At 42.9% G+C, this 18,202-nt stretch overlaps 1 protein-coding gene across 4 annotated transcripts in view; it reads right to left on the reverse strand.

Moving 5' to 3' along the window:
• The window catches only part of SLC25A13 (solute carrier family 25 member 13), a 128,165-nt gene that overhangs the window by 77,637 nt on the left and 32,326 nt on the right, over positions 1-18,202 (reverse strand). For all 4 annotated transcript variants that reach the window (XM_068157069.1, XM_068157068.1, XM_068157070.1 and 1 more), the window contains 2 exons: positions 5,488-5,541; positions 1,375-1,517 (listed from right to left, as the gene is read on the reverse strand). In XM_068157069.1, the coding sequence (XP_068013170.1) occupies positions 1,375-1,517; positions 5,488-5,541 (197 nt within the window). The remainder of the gene's footprint in view (positions 1-1,374; positions 1,518-5,487; positions 5,542-18,202) is intronic.

The following is an 18,202-nucleotide window of genomic DNA, read 5'->3' on the forward strand; positions in this document are numbered from 1 at the left end:
GACATGTTAGGTACATGCAGTCCCTTGTAACTGCACAGTTTGGATTACATGAAGCAGTCCTCACTCATGGTAGAGAGTAGCAATTAGAGGCCTCAACACCACACCAAGAAACTCCTACAAGATCACACCAAGTTATGAAATCCCAACCTGTCAACAACTTCACAGAGGCTACAGCTCTACATTTTGCTCTTCAGCTTCTGCTCGTGAGGGAGAGCCAAATCACACGGCATGGATTATACTCTCAATCTTCTTATTCTAAACTGGATTTGGAGCCATGCAATTTGGAAAATGCTGGGTTTGCAGGCATCCAACCAAGGGAATTTCCAATCTGGGAAATGTTTCATGCTTTCTGTCAAACATTATCTGAAGCCATCACTTCCTTGCTGCCATCAGGCCAATGTTACCAGTATAACCTCTCACAGAGCGTTTTTAACAGGGGAAACAAGCACCACATTAACTCATCTTCAAGGTTTAAGGTGCCCAGCTGCCAGCTACATGAGGCTGGCTGAGCAGAAAAGAGGGCACAAAAACTGCTGCAGAAGTTCACATGCACATGCATCTGCTCTGTAGGACACCTGCATTCCCTTGTCATGCTTCATTTATCTCACCTTTTATTCTCTGCAACCACTGATATGAGTCATGCCTGAAGTTTTCTGGTTTCTAAAAATGCCACAACTACAGCCTTTAAGTCCATAGCTAATTATTCTGGGTTAAAAAAATGCATTCATGAGTGAAAAGACAGCTTGCCTGGGCAATGACCATTAAAGAAGGGGAGAGGAAGATGGAGGGATAGCTAATCTTGTCCATTGCCCAAGTCAGCCTTTCAAATGCAAACCACGTGCAACCAACTTCATTGCTGTCTTCCCAGGATTGCAGAGTGGCTCCCTAAACACCTTAGTTGCTCCTCCTCTTTCCTAAAGGCAAAAAAAAACTTTTACCAGTGCTACTGACAAAGCAAAGCAGGGGTACTTTTTTTTCTACCATCTCTTCCTACACCAGCTAAACTTACTTTGGATTGCTATTTGAATGTTTGTGACAGATACAGAAGTAATCAGAGACAGATAGGCTTGGAGAAGGAAAGAAAAGCAAGAGGTAGAGGAGACAGACAACAAACATAAAAGCTTCAATGAATAAAAAATACATAGTTAGACAGAAAATGGTTTGCTCAGCTAAATGGTACATGCATCTCAAAACATTGTTTCTTCTCTTTCCACTTAAAAGACACTGCATTCCTTTATGTATCTGCAGGAGAAAAACCAAACCAAACCCAACCCCACACCACCCTTCAGGGACCAGACTGCTTTGGAAGAATGAGTGTGTATTTTCAGAATGAACAACAGAAGGGCAAAAAAAGCAACACCAAAAATTACTTACCCATCTTTTGTCTGATCCACCACACCTGCAAGGAGCTGTACAGTGCTTGCATTAGGCAAACCATCTCCAATTATCTTCAGGTACCGTGTGACAAAGTCATTAGGAGACATGAAGAACTCGCCATTCTTCTCCACACTTGCATACTGTTAAATGAATACAACATTTAGTGCCTCAGATACATTCTTCTCCAGGCATTTCCTACCACCACACTCAGTTCCTAAATCAGGAGCAGGCTTATGTCAGAGCAGATGACAGTTCTGCACTGAAGAACCTGGAGCCCACACTCATAACAGGAAAAAGTGGGGAGCACTGAAGCAGCTGCAGGCTTGTCTTCCCAGTACACAGGATTGACAGAGATATGATTTTTCTGTTTACCATGTCAACAACTTCTCCATGGCAGCCTAGAATGCTTCAGTACAGTTTTTGTGAAGCAAGGCAAGAAGAACAAGTGCATTTGTAAGCATGCCTGCGGCATCTCAGGCCCAGTGAAGCTCTGACAGCACTGGGATACTCCAGCATATCTTACTTCTGTGACATGTCTCCTCTGTGTAACCATTCTACTCCCAGATGAGCAGGCAGGTTTACATCCATCAAATGACACTGCAGGGCTAGTGGAGTAAAGATCCCACAAGAGTGTCCACCTGAGGGTGCTGTTTTGGAGGAGCTCCACATCACCTTCAGCCACGGCTGGTACCTCAGTAAAGGAGAACCTACAGATACTCCTTGGCTGAACTGCTGGAAAGGAGGCCAGAGAATGGCATTTGCAGAACAATCTAACAGAAAACCAGAACTTTGAGAGTTCAGCACACTGCAGAGACAAGAACAGAGATCCAACACCTTACCAAACACCACTGGCATATGTTACTCCTGCTTTACATCATAGTTACTGCCATATTACTCCAGAAAACTCCAGTGTATTTTTTCCCAAGCAAAGCCTCCAACAGCATGGTACACATCAAGGAAAAGTAACATTCAAATACTTTTCAAGTAATTGCCTTCATTATCACCCTTACCCTGATTCCTTAGTCACCTCTCACAGCTTAAAGTCCTCATTTTCTGTAGAAGGGTAAATCTGAAATCAACCCTTAAAAAAACCCAAACCACTGGATTTTAAGGGACAAAAAAAGGATAAGGACAAGAATTAGGAGGAAAAGAAATCCCAGGCAACATCTGCAGAACCACGTTAGCTTTAAGAGAAACAGATCTGCCTTGGAATAACAAATGTGCACTGATGAGGAAAGCAAGTGCTCATTTATTTCTTTATTATTTTTTTTTTAAGGCAAGGTGGGATGACAAACCATGCTGCAGCTCCCCACAGAGCATTATCCACACTAAAGTCATAAATAAATTAGCTGCCTATTGCTATTTGGTAGCCTACTCGGAAGACACACGTTTTGTTTTACCTTGCTGTGGCTCTGCTAACGGAAGGCAACTGCCAGCTTTCATTTCTCAGAGCCGCACTAGTGCCTGCAGAGCACTGTTATACCTGCTGCAGGCATGCAACTCTCAGAGGGATGCCAAAGTGTAACACTAAGTAGATTATTTTCTTCTAGTGCTATATAAATACAGTTTTCAGGTACAGCAGCATCTGCAAGAAACAAGGCTTCAGAGAAGCAAGCCCAAACAAAGCATAACTTGCTCTGGCATCTATATAGTGGTTAGCATTTCAGGATTCCTGTTTCAATAGACACTGTTGGTAACAGAAGCTTTCTAGTTGATACACCACAAGAAATTTTGAACTGTATACTTTTATAAGAACTAGCAGATGAATTGATTTCAATGGAATCACTTGCAGGAAGACAGAATCTTTCAGAAACCCCAGCCTCAGAAACTTTTAACACAGCTGCTATTGAGAAACAAATCAAATAAGTCAGACAGCCTATGCTTCTATATTTCTTTTTTTTTTTTTTCTTCCCTTTTTCCAGCTAGGCTAACCCCCTGCTAGGGCACTCAATAACAGAAAACAGCACAAGGTTTCAGTGTCCCCCCTGTTTCTTGTCATTGTGATTTACTGAAGTGCATTTGAAATCCAATCACGTCCTCTATACTACATATAGAAAATGACCTTGGAAAATGTCAGCTTGATCACTTTGACTAAAATCTAATCTCTTAGGGGTTATGGTAGAAGACTTAGAAGAAGTAGAGTTACTCTTGGAAATTATCATAACAAAAAGAGCAAAAAACATCAATTCCATTGGTTTTGGAGCAGAGACATTAAAAAAATGCTCCTTTACAATTGTGTTTTTCCCCACTCTGGCAATTATACCCACAGAGAATTTGATATTATACAATAGTACTTAATGGCTTTGGGGTAACTTATTTACATACACTTTAGATAGTTGAGTATTAACCAGTTCAATCCCACTTTAAGCAAGATTTGCAAACATTTTATTGGGAGTGTGATGTATTAAATATGCTAAAAGTTGACTGTAATCAACTGTATTCAAACTGATAGCTTCCTATTTCTTTCTTCACAGTGGGTACCATTTCTATCTGGCAATCATATTTTTCAGTCCTTAACTGAAGCATGGCTGTCAAGTTATTTCACAACTGAAGATCCCACCATCTGGGGATTGGCCTCGCTACTTAAAATAGACTGAACCAGCTTAATTAATGTTCTGACCATCACCCAGCTGTAGATCACAAAACAACATAGCACATCCCCTCTTCCTTCTCTGCAGCAAGCAGCACAGCAGCATCTGTATTGCACTGAACAAAGCATTTTGCTCATCTTTCATTACTCTGCTTTACTGAGACCCCCTCTTTTCAGTGGAAAAGGAGGGAAAAAGGAGGTGGAGGTGGTTATTTAGCATGCTCAACCACGACCCACTCAGTCCACCAAAACTGAAAGCTGAGGGAGCTGCAACCTTCAGAAATGCAAGAGAGGGGAACACCCACAGGCAAGTAGGAGACAATTTCCAGGCTGTTCTCACCAAACCAGCCACCACACACCCCTAGCCACTGAGCACCAGTTCATGCTGCAGAAGGGACCAGGCTTCTCTCTGCTGTGTTTATTCCCTTCCTCAATGCTACCATCTTCTTGCATCAACAGCCTGCTTTTCTGCTGCCTTTCTGCTGCTCTTGAAGCATTCCCCTCTGAAAATCACATTATCCCACTCTGTTTCAAGAGCCTTTTTGCTCTCCTGACAAACAGAAGTTCCAGGACTTAATATGTTAAAAATCTTGGCTTTCTCAAGTGAAAATCTGATTTCAGAGCTATAAATACTGACAGTGTATGATAAAACTATAAATACTGGCAATATACATAGTGACACCTACACAGGCTGTTAATAATAGCTCACAAGGACAATGGAAAACATGCCAGAAGTGCACGGAGAGCAGGGCATGATGCTGGAGAGAGAGAGGGTGGAGGGAGGAACTCGGGAAGGTACCAGCTCTGCTAGGCACTCAACACCCTCACAAAAATAATTCAGATACCCCAGCTCCCTGTGGCACCTTCCTCATATACATCCTCCTCCACACTCACCCATTTCTGTACTCTCTTTTCATACCAGGCTACCAAGCAAATAGTGACACCACACTGGTGAGTCTTAGGAACGTTAGGAATGGTTATTTAAATGTAGGAAGTGGGTCAAAGAAGGCAAATTTCCAGCAAACACTCAAGGACACTTCTCTCCAAGTATACAAGCAAGTAGAGGAGTCATTTCTTTACCTGCATAATTCTACAGCAGGCCACCACAGATGGAATTTTGGGAGGGAAAGCAAGGGAAAGCAAGGGAAAGCAAGGGAAAGCAAGGGAAAGCAAGGGAAGGGATTGATTTACCCAATGGTCTAACAGCAAGGTGTCTACATGAACATTTTACCACATGTAGGAACAATATTGAAACTCCCACCACATTCTCTGAACAATGCAGGTTTTTTTCTAAGATAGTAATACTTCTTCTGAGTCAATACAATCATCACTCAGGAATGTATCTGACTTCTTGGTGAGCATTGTTCAATTCTCATAATGGTATTTAAGTCTAACATGGTAATAATACAGTGAATGATTAATGGTTGGAAAAACTATCAGGAGTTGTATGCTGCAATAAAGGAGCAAAAGATAGGAAAAAAATTTAAGCAGAAAGAGTAAAATATTTACTTTATACATACCTTCAAAAATATTGTTTTCAACTCGGCTGGATCAGCTCTCTTGGTTAGAGCCACCTACAAGTAAATGCAATCACATTAATATGCCTAATTTATACAAAAAGGTGTCAAAGTGTCATTTCAAAGGCAGAATTCAAACAACAGACTGACTGATGCAGATAAACGTTCACCTTGGATAGATGAGGTACTGCCTTAGCTGGCCATGCTTATTTTACTCATTTTACATTTCCACCAAGTTTTGCAACATTTTTCTCCTTAACTGCTTCCCCCTTATGCAAGCCTGAAATTCTTAAACAAGCACACATTAACAAGTCATCAAGACAGTCAAGTATCAAAGCTTTTCAGCATACTCCTCTGCTGGGATATGGCACTGCACCATCTTTACCATTGAGACTTGGTATACTGTCAGCATCTTTTCTCTAAGGATCTCAGAGCACCACACGCTGACCTCCATGTGATAGAAGGCAAGCATAAAATACTCAGTTTACAAATTGGACCAAAACCCCCAAATTCCTGAAAGACTTTTGAGTTCCAGTGTCATTATTTGGTTTATTGGTACTTCTACCTCCTCTCTCCACCCTTTTAAACTTACTGTGTAGACCTTTTCTGAGTTAGTAAATTCAGAGACCACAGTATCTGGATTTTTCTGCAGATCAGACAAGTAGCCAGTACCATTAAAAATTAAGTTATGTTTATAACTTCAAAGTAATGATTAAAAAAAACCACACTGAATTAAAAAGTATTCTAGATCTACTACTGAGTAAGCTCCTCAGTAGCTTCCTTCTTGACACATCATGAAATTTGCTGCTTTTGGAGAAAGTGGTTTCATCCCCTTCATCTGTGCTTGCTGTAGAGGTTCCCTCTCCTCCTTCAGGATCATAGAATGGTTTGGGTTGGAAGGGGCAAGCAGGGACCTGCAGCAAGCAGGGACATACTCCACTAGATCAGGCTGGGTCGAGGCTGACCTTGAGCAGCTCGAGGGATGGGGCCTCAATCACCTCCCTGGGCAACCTGTTACAGTGTTCCACCACCCTTATGGTAAAGAAGGATTCATTGATAAAATCTTTCTTGCCAACATAACAACCATTGTATGATAAATCAATTCAGCACATTCACTTGTTACTAATTAAAATATATGTATTTTGCAAGCAAATCTGGATTTTCCAAAAACATGGGAAAACATCTCTGGTAACCAGGAATAAACACCCAAAGGAACAGACATAAAAAAAACTTACCCTGACCTAAGAGTTAAACATCAGAGATGTTATCAACAAAACATGACTACCTGCTTCCTTGACTCTTAAGAGTAAAAGGTGAATGTGACTGCAAGTGCATTTCCAGTAGCACACTAGAGTGCTGCAGGAGTCTGTGTAAGCCTGTACCACAGATACATTAAGAATCTTTATTAAGGTGTCCCTTACCCTAAAGAGCCCATTTAAAAAGAGAAAGACAACAAAAACACACACACACAAAGAGTATTTTTTTAAAAGTGTATGAATAAGGGTTCTACTAACATTTCACAAGTTGGGTTTTTTTTGAAAGGGAAAAGCCACACCTGGAGTTTTGTTAAGACTCAACTGATAGAGTCCACAGATGGATTCCCACTTTCGTGTTTGTACCAAAACCCATGTGGAGGCAGTTGGTTTTAAATAGATAAATAAGTCAATAAAAATCAAAGTGCAATTGTGAAGCTGAGAAGCTAAAAATGTGCATTTCCTGAAGTACAAGCTGTCCTAAATGTAATCATTGTGTAGTAAGCAGAGATTTTATCTGACCTCATTTGTAAAAATCGGGTAGTCTAGAGCAGCTGGGAACCTCAACAGTCCTATACTGCTGCAATGCAGAATCTTGCCACTACATAGGCAAACAAAAGATACTTCTAACACCTATAGCCATTAAAAATAGTTTCATCTCCCTCGAAGTTTAAATGTAATGCTGTCCCAGACATCTAACCTGAAGAAAGCCAAGATAAAAGGAAGAAAGGAAAAGGCCACATGCCAACAGCTGAATTTACACTCATTCTCTTTTGGTTCCACTGACATTAACCGTTTTGAGAAACCCAGGAGAAAAAATGTGCTCACAAGTCCAGTTGCCATTTTTCAGCACCTCTGTAGCTGCTTGAAGAGGCCTTGGATAAAAAAGTTCTGAGGGAGTACTTTGTCCAGCTCTGGGGCCCTCGACAGAAGAGGTTCATGGACCTGCTAGTGCAGGTCCAGAGGATGGCCAAAGATGACCAGAGGGCCGGAGCACCTCTGCTATGAAGACAGGCTGAAAGAAGTGGTGCTGTTCAGCCTGGAGAGGAAAAGCCTCCAGGAAAACCTTAAAGCTACATTTTCATATCCAAAGGAGACCTACAGCAAGGCTGAGGAGGGACTGTTTTGAAGGGTTTGTAGTAAAAGGACAAGGGGCAATGGTTTAGACATAAGGAAGAAGTTCTTTACAGTGAGAGTCGTGAAATACTGGAACATGCTGCCCAGGGATCCCTCTCATTAGCAAGGGGAGCATGGAGAAAGAAGTTCTGCAAGTGATGGACAGTTGTTTTGCACACTGGAGGTCCTCATATCCTTAGACTCCCTTAGAACATGTTCTTAATTTCAGCCCACTTTCTTCAGCAGAGCTCTCTACTCCTCAATGACTTACGCTCCATTTACACTGACGTGCATTCTGGGTCTCAACATCAAACAGAGAGAGACTCTTCATTGTAACTGTAAAATGTAACTGTACGATGATCATAGGATCATAGAACAGCTTGGGTAGGAAAGGACCCCCAGGGGCACCCAGTCCAACACCCCTGCAGTCAGCAGGGACATCTTCCTCCTAGATAAGGTTGCCTAGAGCCCTGCTGAGCCTGACCTTGAATATCTCCAAAGATAAGACCTCAACTACCTCCCTAGGCAACCTGTTCCAATGTTCACAACCCTCATGATGCAAGAAAACAGAATCCACTGGGAATCAGAGAAAATTCTGTTACACTACCAATCAACTCTATTAATAGACTTGTCATACACAAGGCAGAAGAAACAGGTTGTCAGATGATACATAATATGAAGAGATACAAAAGGAGCAATGAAGTAGTAAGTGTACTCCACCCAGTAAAGAAGAATAACACCGTGGATGAGCAAGACAGAAAAAGGAGACTAGGAAAACGAGAATTAATATCAATACAGCATTCATCTAATGGCAGAATTAAAGTGTCTGATCTTCTCACTTTCATAGTAAAGATCACTCTAGTAGCCACCATTTGGACAAGAGTGGAAAGGAGATGGGGATCCAGGAATATTTAGGAATTGCTATAATATTGCAGAAAGTTTACATCCTATCCAAAAATACAGATAAACATCTCTCCCACTGTTTCTTCCTCACAGTTTAACCTGAACACCTGAACTTCAGAGCAAATGTGAAGGAGGAAGTTAATGGAGGCAAAGATGTTGCTCTCTACCTCATGATGTTCAAAAAACTGCTGACACCACAAAAGTTTAAGATGCTAGAGAGCAGCCCTTCTGGCAAGCAGAGAAGCAGAGCTGTGGCAGGGCTGACTCACTGCTGGCCACAAGTGAGCTCAGCCTGTTTAATTCTGCAGAATACCATATACAGAGAGAGGATGTCTGATCACAGCATCATAGAATTCTTTGTACTGGAATGGAACTTTAGAGGTCATCTAGTCCAAAACAACATCTTCAACTAGATCAGATTGCTTAGAGCCTCATTACAACCTGACCTGGAATGCCTGCAGGGATGGGGCTTCTACTACCTCTCTCTGGGCAACTTGAGCCAGGGTCTCACCACCCAAATCATAAAAACTTTCTTCCTTAGCATAGATTTCTCCTCTTTTATTTTAAAAAGATCACTCCTTGTCCTGTCACAAGGCACTGCTATAAAAATTGTCCTCATATTTCTCATAGGCACCCCTATAAGAAAGGGAAATCTCCCCAGAGATTTCTCCTCTCCAGAATGAACAACCCCAGCTCTCTCAGCCCTTCATCATAGGAAAGGTGCCATAGCCCTCTGATCCTTTCTATGCCCTCCTCTGGACCTGCTACATCAGGTCCATATCTTTCTTATGCTGAGGACTCCAGAGCTAGACACAGTATTCAGGTGAGGTCTTACCAGGGCAAAGTGCCAGTATCCCACCCCTTGACCTGCTGGTCAGGCTTGTTTTGATGCAGCCCAGGATACCACTGGCCTTGTGGCCTGCAAGCAGACACTGCTGGCTCATGCCCAGCTTTTCACCCACCAGTAACCTCAAACTCTTCTCCACAGGGCTGGTCTTGATCCCTTCATCTCCCAGTCTGTATTGATACCAGAGATTGCCATGATACAGGTACACAACTTTGCACTTGGCCTTGTTGAACCTTGTGAGGTTCACGTGGGTCCACTTCTTGAGCTTGTCCAGGTTCCTCTGAAGGACATCCCATCCTTCTAGCACATAGACTGCACCATTCAGCTTGGTGTCAACTACAAACTTGTTGAGGATGAACTCAATCCCACTGTCTGTATAATTGATGAAGATATTTAATAGCCTTGATCCCAGTACAGACCCCCGAGGAACACCACTTGTCACCGACCTCCATGTGGACATCAAGCCGCTGATGAAAAGGCCTAACAAGTGATCATAAACTTTAGCTTTAGGTTGAAATTAAGATTATTTTCTGCAAGTTCCTCCATTCTTAAGTACAACTAAAGGACACAATGTATTTGACAGCCCTGAAAGACCCCAAACCAAGATTTAAACCTCATGTCTCCTAGAGATATTCTTTAGTTTCATCACAGTTATTGAGTCCACCTGTAAGATTCAACCACATGTGGCCCAGTTTATGCAAGAGGCCAGATTAGATCACCATAATGTTTCCTTCTGGCTATAAGTGTATGTGTACACTCAAAATTTGCAGCTCCAAAGGAGATCAAACAAAAGTTTGACCTCACATTCTTGTTTAAATGAGTGACTGGAATATCTGAAACCAGTTAGAGCACCATTACTGGCCAAGTCTGAATTCAGACCAGCAATCTATTAGTGGTGTGTCTCGTGCTAAAACTCCGCTATAAAAGCAACACTCCTATACTTTACTGCAACTACCTTGCTTGCTTAGATCAGAATCATCCTTCCATATTCACATTAATACCACAAAACCCCACAATCATTCTTCCAATCTAGCAACTCCCATTGGTCACTTTCCATCACATACAGCATGGTAAGATAATTGGAATCATCTAGTTCCAATCTCCCTGCTGTGAGGCAAGCGTACCCTCCACTAGACCAGGCTGCTCAAGGCCTCATCCAACCTGGCTTGGAACACCTCCAGGGGGAGGGCACCAACAACCTCCCTGAGCAGCCTTTCCCAGTGCCTCACCACCCTCACTGTAAAGAATTTCTTCCTAATCTCCAGTCTAAATCTGCCCTCCTCAAGCTTCAATCCATTGCCCCTCATCATATCACAACAAGCCTTTGTAAATAGTACCTCCTCAGCTTTCTTGTAGGCCCCCTTCAGGTACTGGAAGGCTGCTCTAAGGTTTCCCCAGAGCTGCCTTCTCTCCAGGCTGAACAGCCTCAAAGTATGACAGTGTTCTGCATCAACATCTGCCTAGGGCACTGCCTCCTGTTTCAGCTGCCCCAGTAGCCAGGTTTTGGTAGCCAAATATGCTTCAGCGTATTATCACCTCGGCAAGAGCACTGCCCTTCCTTCTGCGCCACAAAATGCATGTAAAAGAACTTGTCTGAGATCTGCAGTGGAAATCCAGCTACACAGAACTCAGCATTACAGAGAAGTCTGCAAGGAAAACGTGTACCAGCTTACCAAGCACAAAACCAGACAACTGCAAGGAGAGCTTGCACAGAATGCAGATCAGAAACACCTTCTCACCAGACCTCCCTGGGGTAAGCTGGGTATTGGTTCTAGCAAAATATAATTAGATGGCATTTGGCACAGGTACCCAAAGGCTTAGGGTAAGAAGCACTGTATGATAAGCTGATAACTACTAAGTAAGTACATTTGGTCTGATCAGTCCAAGCACCGTCAGCCTTGAGCCAAAACCATTTATTTTCTACAGACAGCTTTCATCCTCATGGTCAAACTCTACAATTATACTTTGCAGAAATGTAACCCTACACTAAGTAGCAGTTGCCACATTCCTCTCACTAATAACATCTAGCTAAGCTAAGAAAAGGAAATGTTATTAACAGTCATCAACAAAGTCTTCTCAGATCTTACAGGCTGAGCAGTAGGCAGAGCTACAGAACAAACACTGCTGAGAGTTGTGCTGAGTCTACTGCACACCATGGTGAAGCAGTACAAAATTTGCTAGCTAACAGACAGCAAACCTCAAACCACACTTTCACATCTATCTTCACTCTGTCACAATTAGAACTCTCTGAGTGATTCCCAGTTCAGTTTCTGGACCATGCTAAGTGCAAGCCTTGCTTCCCCCACGTGCATCAAAGGTAACAGACCTACTTTATTGGGCAATTACCTGCTAGCTTTGATCCTGCTTTCAAAGTCCCAAAGCAAATGCAGCTGGCTCCTTCATAAGACTGCTCTCACACAAGGAGTTTCCAACACACCACACTGTTTCTGCACACAAACTGACTGGGGACCAACACACAGTTACCAACTACACAGACACAGGAAAATGCTTGGCCAGTTTGTTTCTCCCAGCTTCAGCCCCCAACACCCCAATGTCCACTCTGCCCCTGGCAAGGCACAAGGCAGCTTTTACAATCTAAATGATCAGCTGCTTCTACCAAAGAGCAGTCACCATCAAAACATTCACAACAACAGATATGATGCTGAAACCCTGGAAACTTCTCAAGAGTTCTGCTCAGCACCTGACATTGTGCAGTGTACACAGCAATCTCAGAAGAAGTGTCACATGCTTTATTTGACACTTTCAAAAATCACAGAACCAAGAAAGCAAACAGTGGCAGAAACAGAAACCCTGAAGAGTGTCACCAAAGGTTTCTCTGCGATTGTCCTCTCCTGGATGTCAACCCAATGGAAGTTATACGGTGACACAAGGTCTCAGGGAGCAAGCAAGGATGGTTTGCAGCAATAAACACAAACCTGTAGCCCATTAGAGAGAGTAAACCTGGAGCAGGGCTATACAGGTGTACCAAAACAGAGTGATCCGCTCCCAGAGTTTGGGTTACTCAGCATGGAGAAGAGAAGGCTGACCTCATAGAGGCTTTCCAGTAGCTGATAGGACTTACAAGAAAACCAGGAAAGGATTTTTTTACAACGGCTTGGTGTGATAGGATGAGAGAGGATGGCTTTAAACTGGAAGAGGGGAGATTCAGACTGGAGATTAGGAAGAAATTCATTAGTGAGGGTGGTGAGACACTGGACAGGCTGCCCAGGGAGGTCATGAATACCCCCTCCCTGGAGGTGCTCAAGGCCAGGTTGAAAGAGGGCTTGACAACCTGGTCTAGTGTGAGGAGTCCCTGCCCCTGGCCAGGGGTTTGAAACTAGTTATCTTTATGGTCCCTTCTAACCCAAACCATCCCATGATTCCAGGATTCTAATTGTGGGATGAGGAAAAAAAATATATATTACACAGATGTTTAATCAGTGCCAAAACTTGTGGAAAGGTCAACCATCAACCTAACACCACCACAGCCATTAAACCAAAGTGACATGTCCACACGTCTCTTGAACATCTCCAGGGACAGTGACTCCACCCTTCCTGGGAAGCCTATTCCAATGCCTGACCACTCTTTCAGGACATAAATTTTTCCTAATATCCAACCTAACACTCCCCTGGCACAATTCCAAGCTATTTCCTCTCCTTCTACCATTTGATATTAGAGAAGAGACTGAACTCCACCTCACTGAAACCTCCTTTCAGGGAGTTGTAGAGAGGCAGGTGTCCCCTCAGCCTCCTTTCCTCCACACTAAACAACCCCAGGCCCCTCAGCTGCTCCTCACCAGACCTGTTCTCCAGACCCTTCACCAGCTTTGTTGTCCTTCTCTAAACATGCTCCAGCACCTCAATTTCTGTCCTGAAGTTGATGATAGAGTAACTGTTGTTATTTGTGACTTCATGCTTGTGGATGAGCAAGCATAAGAGATGTGATGGAGAGAAGTTCCTATCTATTACATGTCTTGACTAATAATTGTGTGACAGGAATTATGTAGGAATAACTGACAGGTAAATGTATTTTGTTTCGGTGTTTTCTTCTTTGAGCACAGAAGTTCACTTTTCAAGATCCTATTTATAATTAAATCCAGCTATTCAACTCTATTCAAAAAATGCTACACCTCAGCAGCTCAGAGAGCTGGGAAGGGTGTGGGAGTGGGCATGAATCCCTGTGTGTGTATGGATCCGATTCTACAACCTTAAAAAGAACAAAAGACAACTGCACAATGGAAACAGCATCGCACACACAAAGCAAACTTTTAATAAAGACTTAAAAATGATGAGACTCAAAAATCACACAGCCTGCAGTTGAGAACGTGTCCTCAGAGCTGGCAAAAATAACAGCAGCCTTCTAACACATACTTTAAGCAAATAACAACACTGTGCTACTTGAAATAAGGGTAAAGGGGGAAAAAATGGTTGTTTTCTTTTCCTGGCTGTGCAGCACTCAGCACAGTGGAGTATTGGGTCACTGGGAGGGTACCCATACTTGGTGAAAGCTGAAGGAGTCATAGAATCCATCCCACCTTTCCCACATAAACATGCCTAGATTTTTTTTTTTGCCTGTCATGCAAAATACCTAAGTTGTATGGTAAAATATCACAGCAATTAGGGAAACTGGTAGCTGATGCTTGCATTAGGATGTGCTTTCTATGACCTCATATCAGCAAAGTGAATGAATCTGAACAGATGGAAAGTTTGCAAGATTTCAGATCTGCAGGTTCTCAGTAAGGGTTTGCTCAGCTGGCACCTAAATTCTTGGAATATTTGTTGTCTGTTGAGGCAGCAGCAGAAGGTGCAGGCTCTCTGTATTTCATGGAATGACAACTCTGCTGTTGTTGGCTAATGCAGCACTCAAGAGCCAAAGGAAAACTGGGGAGTTTCTTTTCTGCTTTCAGTGCACAAGAGGAGAAAATGGCTCAATTAGGGCACAAGGGAAGCAAGTCAGAGCTGGCATGTTGGGAACTGCAGTAGAATATGAGGGAAGATGATGGAGGCTGAGGAAGAGGAGCCATTTCCCTAGCAAGTGAAGGGAGGAGAGGAAACAGCCTCAGGTTGCACCAAGGGAGGTTTAGGTTGGATGCGAGAAGAAACTTCTTGACTGAAAGGGTTCTCAAACACTGCAACAGGCTGCCCAGGGAGGTGGTTGAATCATTTCAAAGAGACAGATATGGTGCTGAAGAATATGGCTTAGCACCAACCTTGGCAGAGTTAAAGAATGGTTGAGCTCAATGCTCTTAAAGGGCTTTTCCAAACAAAACAATTCTATACCAAAAGATGAGTTTGCAAACACACTTTCTTTTGCCTGCAAGCAAGGGTACCACCATTGCTTCAATTTTCATCCTATGGGTTGCAGGTTAAATTATTAGATCATATCCATGAAGACAAGGGCAACTACAAAGTAAAGGCAATTTAATATCTTCTTTTGCAATTCTTCTCTTAAGCATTAACAATACACAAATACTTGCTACTTAAACATCAGCAGATCACACAGTTGCCACAGGTCACTGTGGGCATGTGACCTTCCTTCTTCCTACTGCCCTGAACAAGAAGTTGAAGCTGGCAAAGACACTACTTGGAAATAATCTGCAATTGAATTAGGAAATAATCTTGGCTACGGCAATCCCATGCAGAGCTACAGGCTGGGGTCGGAGTGGCTGGAGAGCTCCCAAACAGAGAGGGACCTGGGGGTGCTGATCGACAGCCGCCTGAATGTGTGCCAGCAGTGTGCCCAGGTGGCCAAGAGGGCCAATGGCATCCTGGCCTGCATTAAGAATAGTGTGGCCAGCAGGAGCAGGGAAGTCACTGTGCCCCTGTACTCTGCATTGGTTAGGCTGCACCTTGAGTACTGTGTCCAGTTCTGGGCCCCTCAGTTTAGGAAGGACATCGAGACACTTGAACGTGTCCAGAGAAGGGCAACAAGGCTGGGGAGAGGCCTTGAGCACAAGCCCTATGAGGAGAGGCTGAGGGAGCTGGGATTGTTTAGCCTGGAGAAGAGGAGGCTCAGGGGCAACCTCATTGCTCTCTACAATTACCTGATAGGTGGTTGTAGCCAGGAAGGGGTTGGTCTCTTCTCCCAGGCAACCAGCATCAGAACAAGGGGACACAGTCTCAAGCTGTGCCAGGGGAGGTTTAGACTCAAGGTGAGGAGAAAGTTCTTCATCGAGTGAGTCATTCGTCATTGGAATGGGCTGCCCAGGGAGGTGGTGGAGTCACCATCCCTGCAGGTGTTCAAGAGGAGATTGGACGTGGCACTTGGTGCCATGGTCTAGTCATGGGGTCTGTGTTGATAGGTTGGACTCGATGATCCTCGAGGTCCTTTCCAACGTTAGTTATACTGTGGTACTGTGTGATAATGAAGACCTAAATTGTTTAAGGTAAGGCAGCAGCTGAAGGTTTATCTGCTGCTGACTTGCTGCAACTCAGTCAAAATTGTTAAAGAGTTCACAATAATCCTCCTCAATTTGCAGATGTTTTTTTAAGATACCTGACAACAACAATCAAAGAATTCTAATCTCCTTAAGAAACTGCAGAAACATTTTCAGCATTTTAATATGTTTAATTAGAATCTATTCTGATTTTAGCTTGAGTACTTTTTGGCTTCTCATCTGCAAGCCTATTTTATCACATAGATTTGCATAAAGCAAAAACTGTTCCATTAAAACATTACATTTATTTCTGCTGCACTGCCCTCAGAATATTTTTGTGAGATCATCTGTTTGCAGGGAAAGTGATGATGATGTCAAATAGAACTTTTTTATTTGAAGACAGGAATTAAAACACAAATTTAATCCTAAAATTACTTCCAGGCAGGCACTTTTAGCAGAGGGGAAAACAGAATTACATATTTTATTTTATTGCCAAGAAAGGGATTTCCATTTTGGGGAGAGGACATTGAAGTTAAACTAAAATCTAGGAACACCAGATTAACTAAACACAGAGCAGGGTTTAATGTACCAGAGAAATTCTAGCACTACTCTTTCCATGTCTCATTAACAAGAAGTGTTTCCATCTCATTCCCTAGACACTTTGGGGTGAAGTCAGCACCCTGCTATCACCTAACAAAAGGCAAAGTGTAAGGTCCTGTACTTAGGAGGTTGGGACAATCCTAGATATCAGTACAGGCTGGGGGATGATGTAATTGAAAGAAATGAAGAAGTTTCTTCTAATATCCAACCTAAACCTCCCCTGGTGTAGCTTGATGCCATTTCCTCTCATTCTATCACTTGTCACTAGGCAGAAGAGACTCCCTTCAGGGAGCTGTGGAGAGCCAGATGGTCTCCCCTTATCCTCCTTTTCTCCAGACTACACAACCCCGGTTCCCTCAACCGCTCCTCACCAGACCTGTTCTCCAGAGCCCTCACCAGCTTCTTTGCCCTTCTCTGGGCCCACTCCAGCTCCTCAAACCTCTTTCAATTATATAATATTTAAGTTGAACACACTTGAAATGAAGTATTCTGGTTTGGGCTATTATCCTGAGATACTGAACCTACAGGTTACATGCAATAGAGCACCAAAAGCACATCACATGAGGTTTACAATCCCCACTACATTCTTCACTGCGAGAAGCCCAGAACTTCTGTAACACAATGTTCACAACACAGAAAAGACAACCTCCTGCTTCCCAGCAGTCAGCCAGGCAAGAAAAGATGAAGAAAAGATGTAGACCAAGGAACCAATTTGGGTGTGTGCACAGAGTAAAAGCAATTGTAGAAAAGTTTGTTGTTGCCATGTTTTTCTTCCTTTTGAACAGCATCAACATGGGACTAATTCATGATCTTTACAAAGTAGTTTCCAGTTAGACTGACACATAATGGCAAGCAGCGTTAGACAGGTGAAGTGACAGGAAGGAGGAAGGCTGACTTGATGTCAGTGACAAAAACTATTTTAATGGAAATGTGAAATTATTCAAAAATTTCTTCCCCTAAACACGTGAAGATTTCTCCAGTCAGAGTCAGACTGCACAATGGGCTGAAAGCAGGAATCAGCCAGACACAGTATTTTTACATACCCTGTTTTTTTCTAATGGCTTTTCATACTCAGTGCCTCACTTAAAGGTTTCTTCTGCCAAAGATCTGTTAAATCAGTGATGTTCCATCAAACAGTAGTTGTCAAACACGATAAAGACCTACAATAATAAAATACGTGACCAAGAGGTTTTAGTAGCCAAGGATCCAGGGAGAAGTGGAAATGGGATGTATTTCTAAGGCACAGAGAGATGACAATAACAACAAATAGCCTGCTGTTTGTTCACTAATACTGATTTTCAGACCTCTTTTCTGCTGTCCTAAAATCAGACCTATGTATCAAGTCAAGCGATCAATAGATGGATGTGACAGGGAAGCCATGTACCAAAGGTGAGATGATAATGATTTATTACTACTGCACAACATACTTTTTATTGAACTCATATAATCATAGAATTGTTTGGGTTGGAAAAGACCTCCAAGATCAAGTCCAACATTCAACCTATGACCACCATGGCCACTAAACCACATCCCAGAGTGCCATGTTCACACACTTCTTGAACACCTCCAGGAATGGTGACTCCACCACCTCCCTGGGCAGTCTGTTCCAATGCCTGACCACA

Source organism: Melanerpes formicivorus, unplaced genomic scaffold (genome assembly GCF_026170545.1).
Source record: "Melanerpes formicivorus ecotype bairdi unplaced genomic scaffold, bMelFor1.0.p_v2 SCAF_35, whole genome shotgun sequence".
NCBI classification, from domain to species: Eukaryota; Metazoa; Chordata; class Aves; order Piciformes; family Picidae; genus Melanerpes; species Melanerpes formicivorus.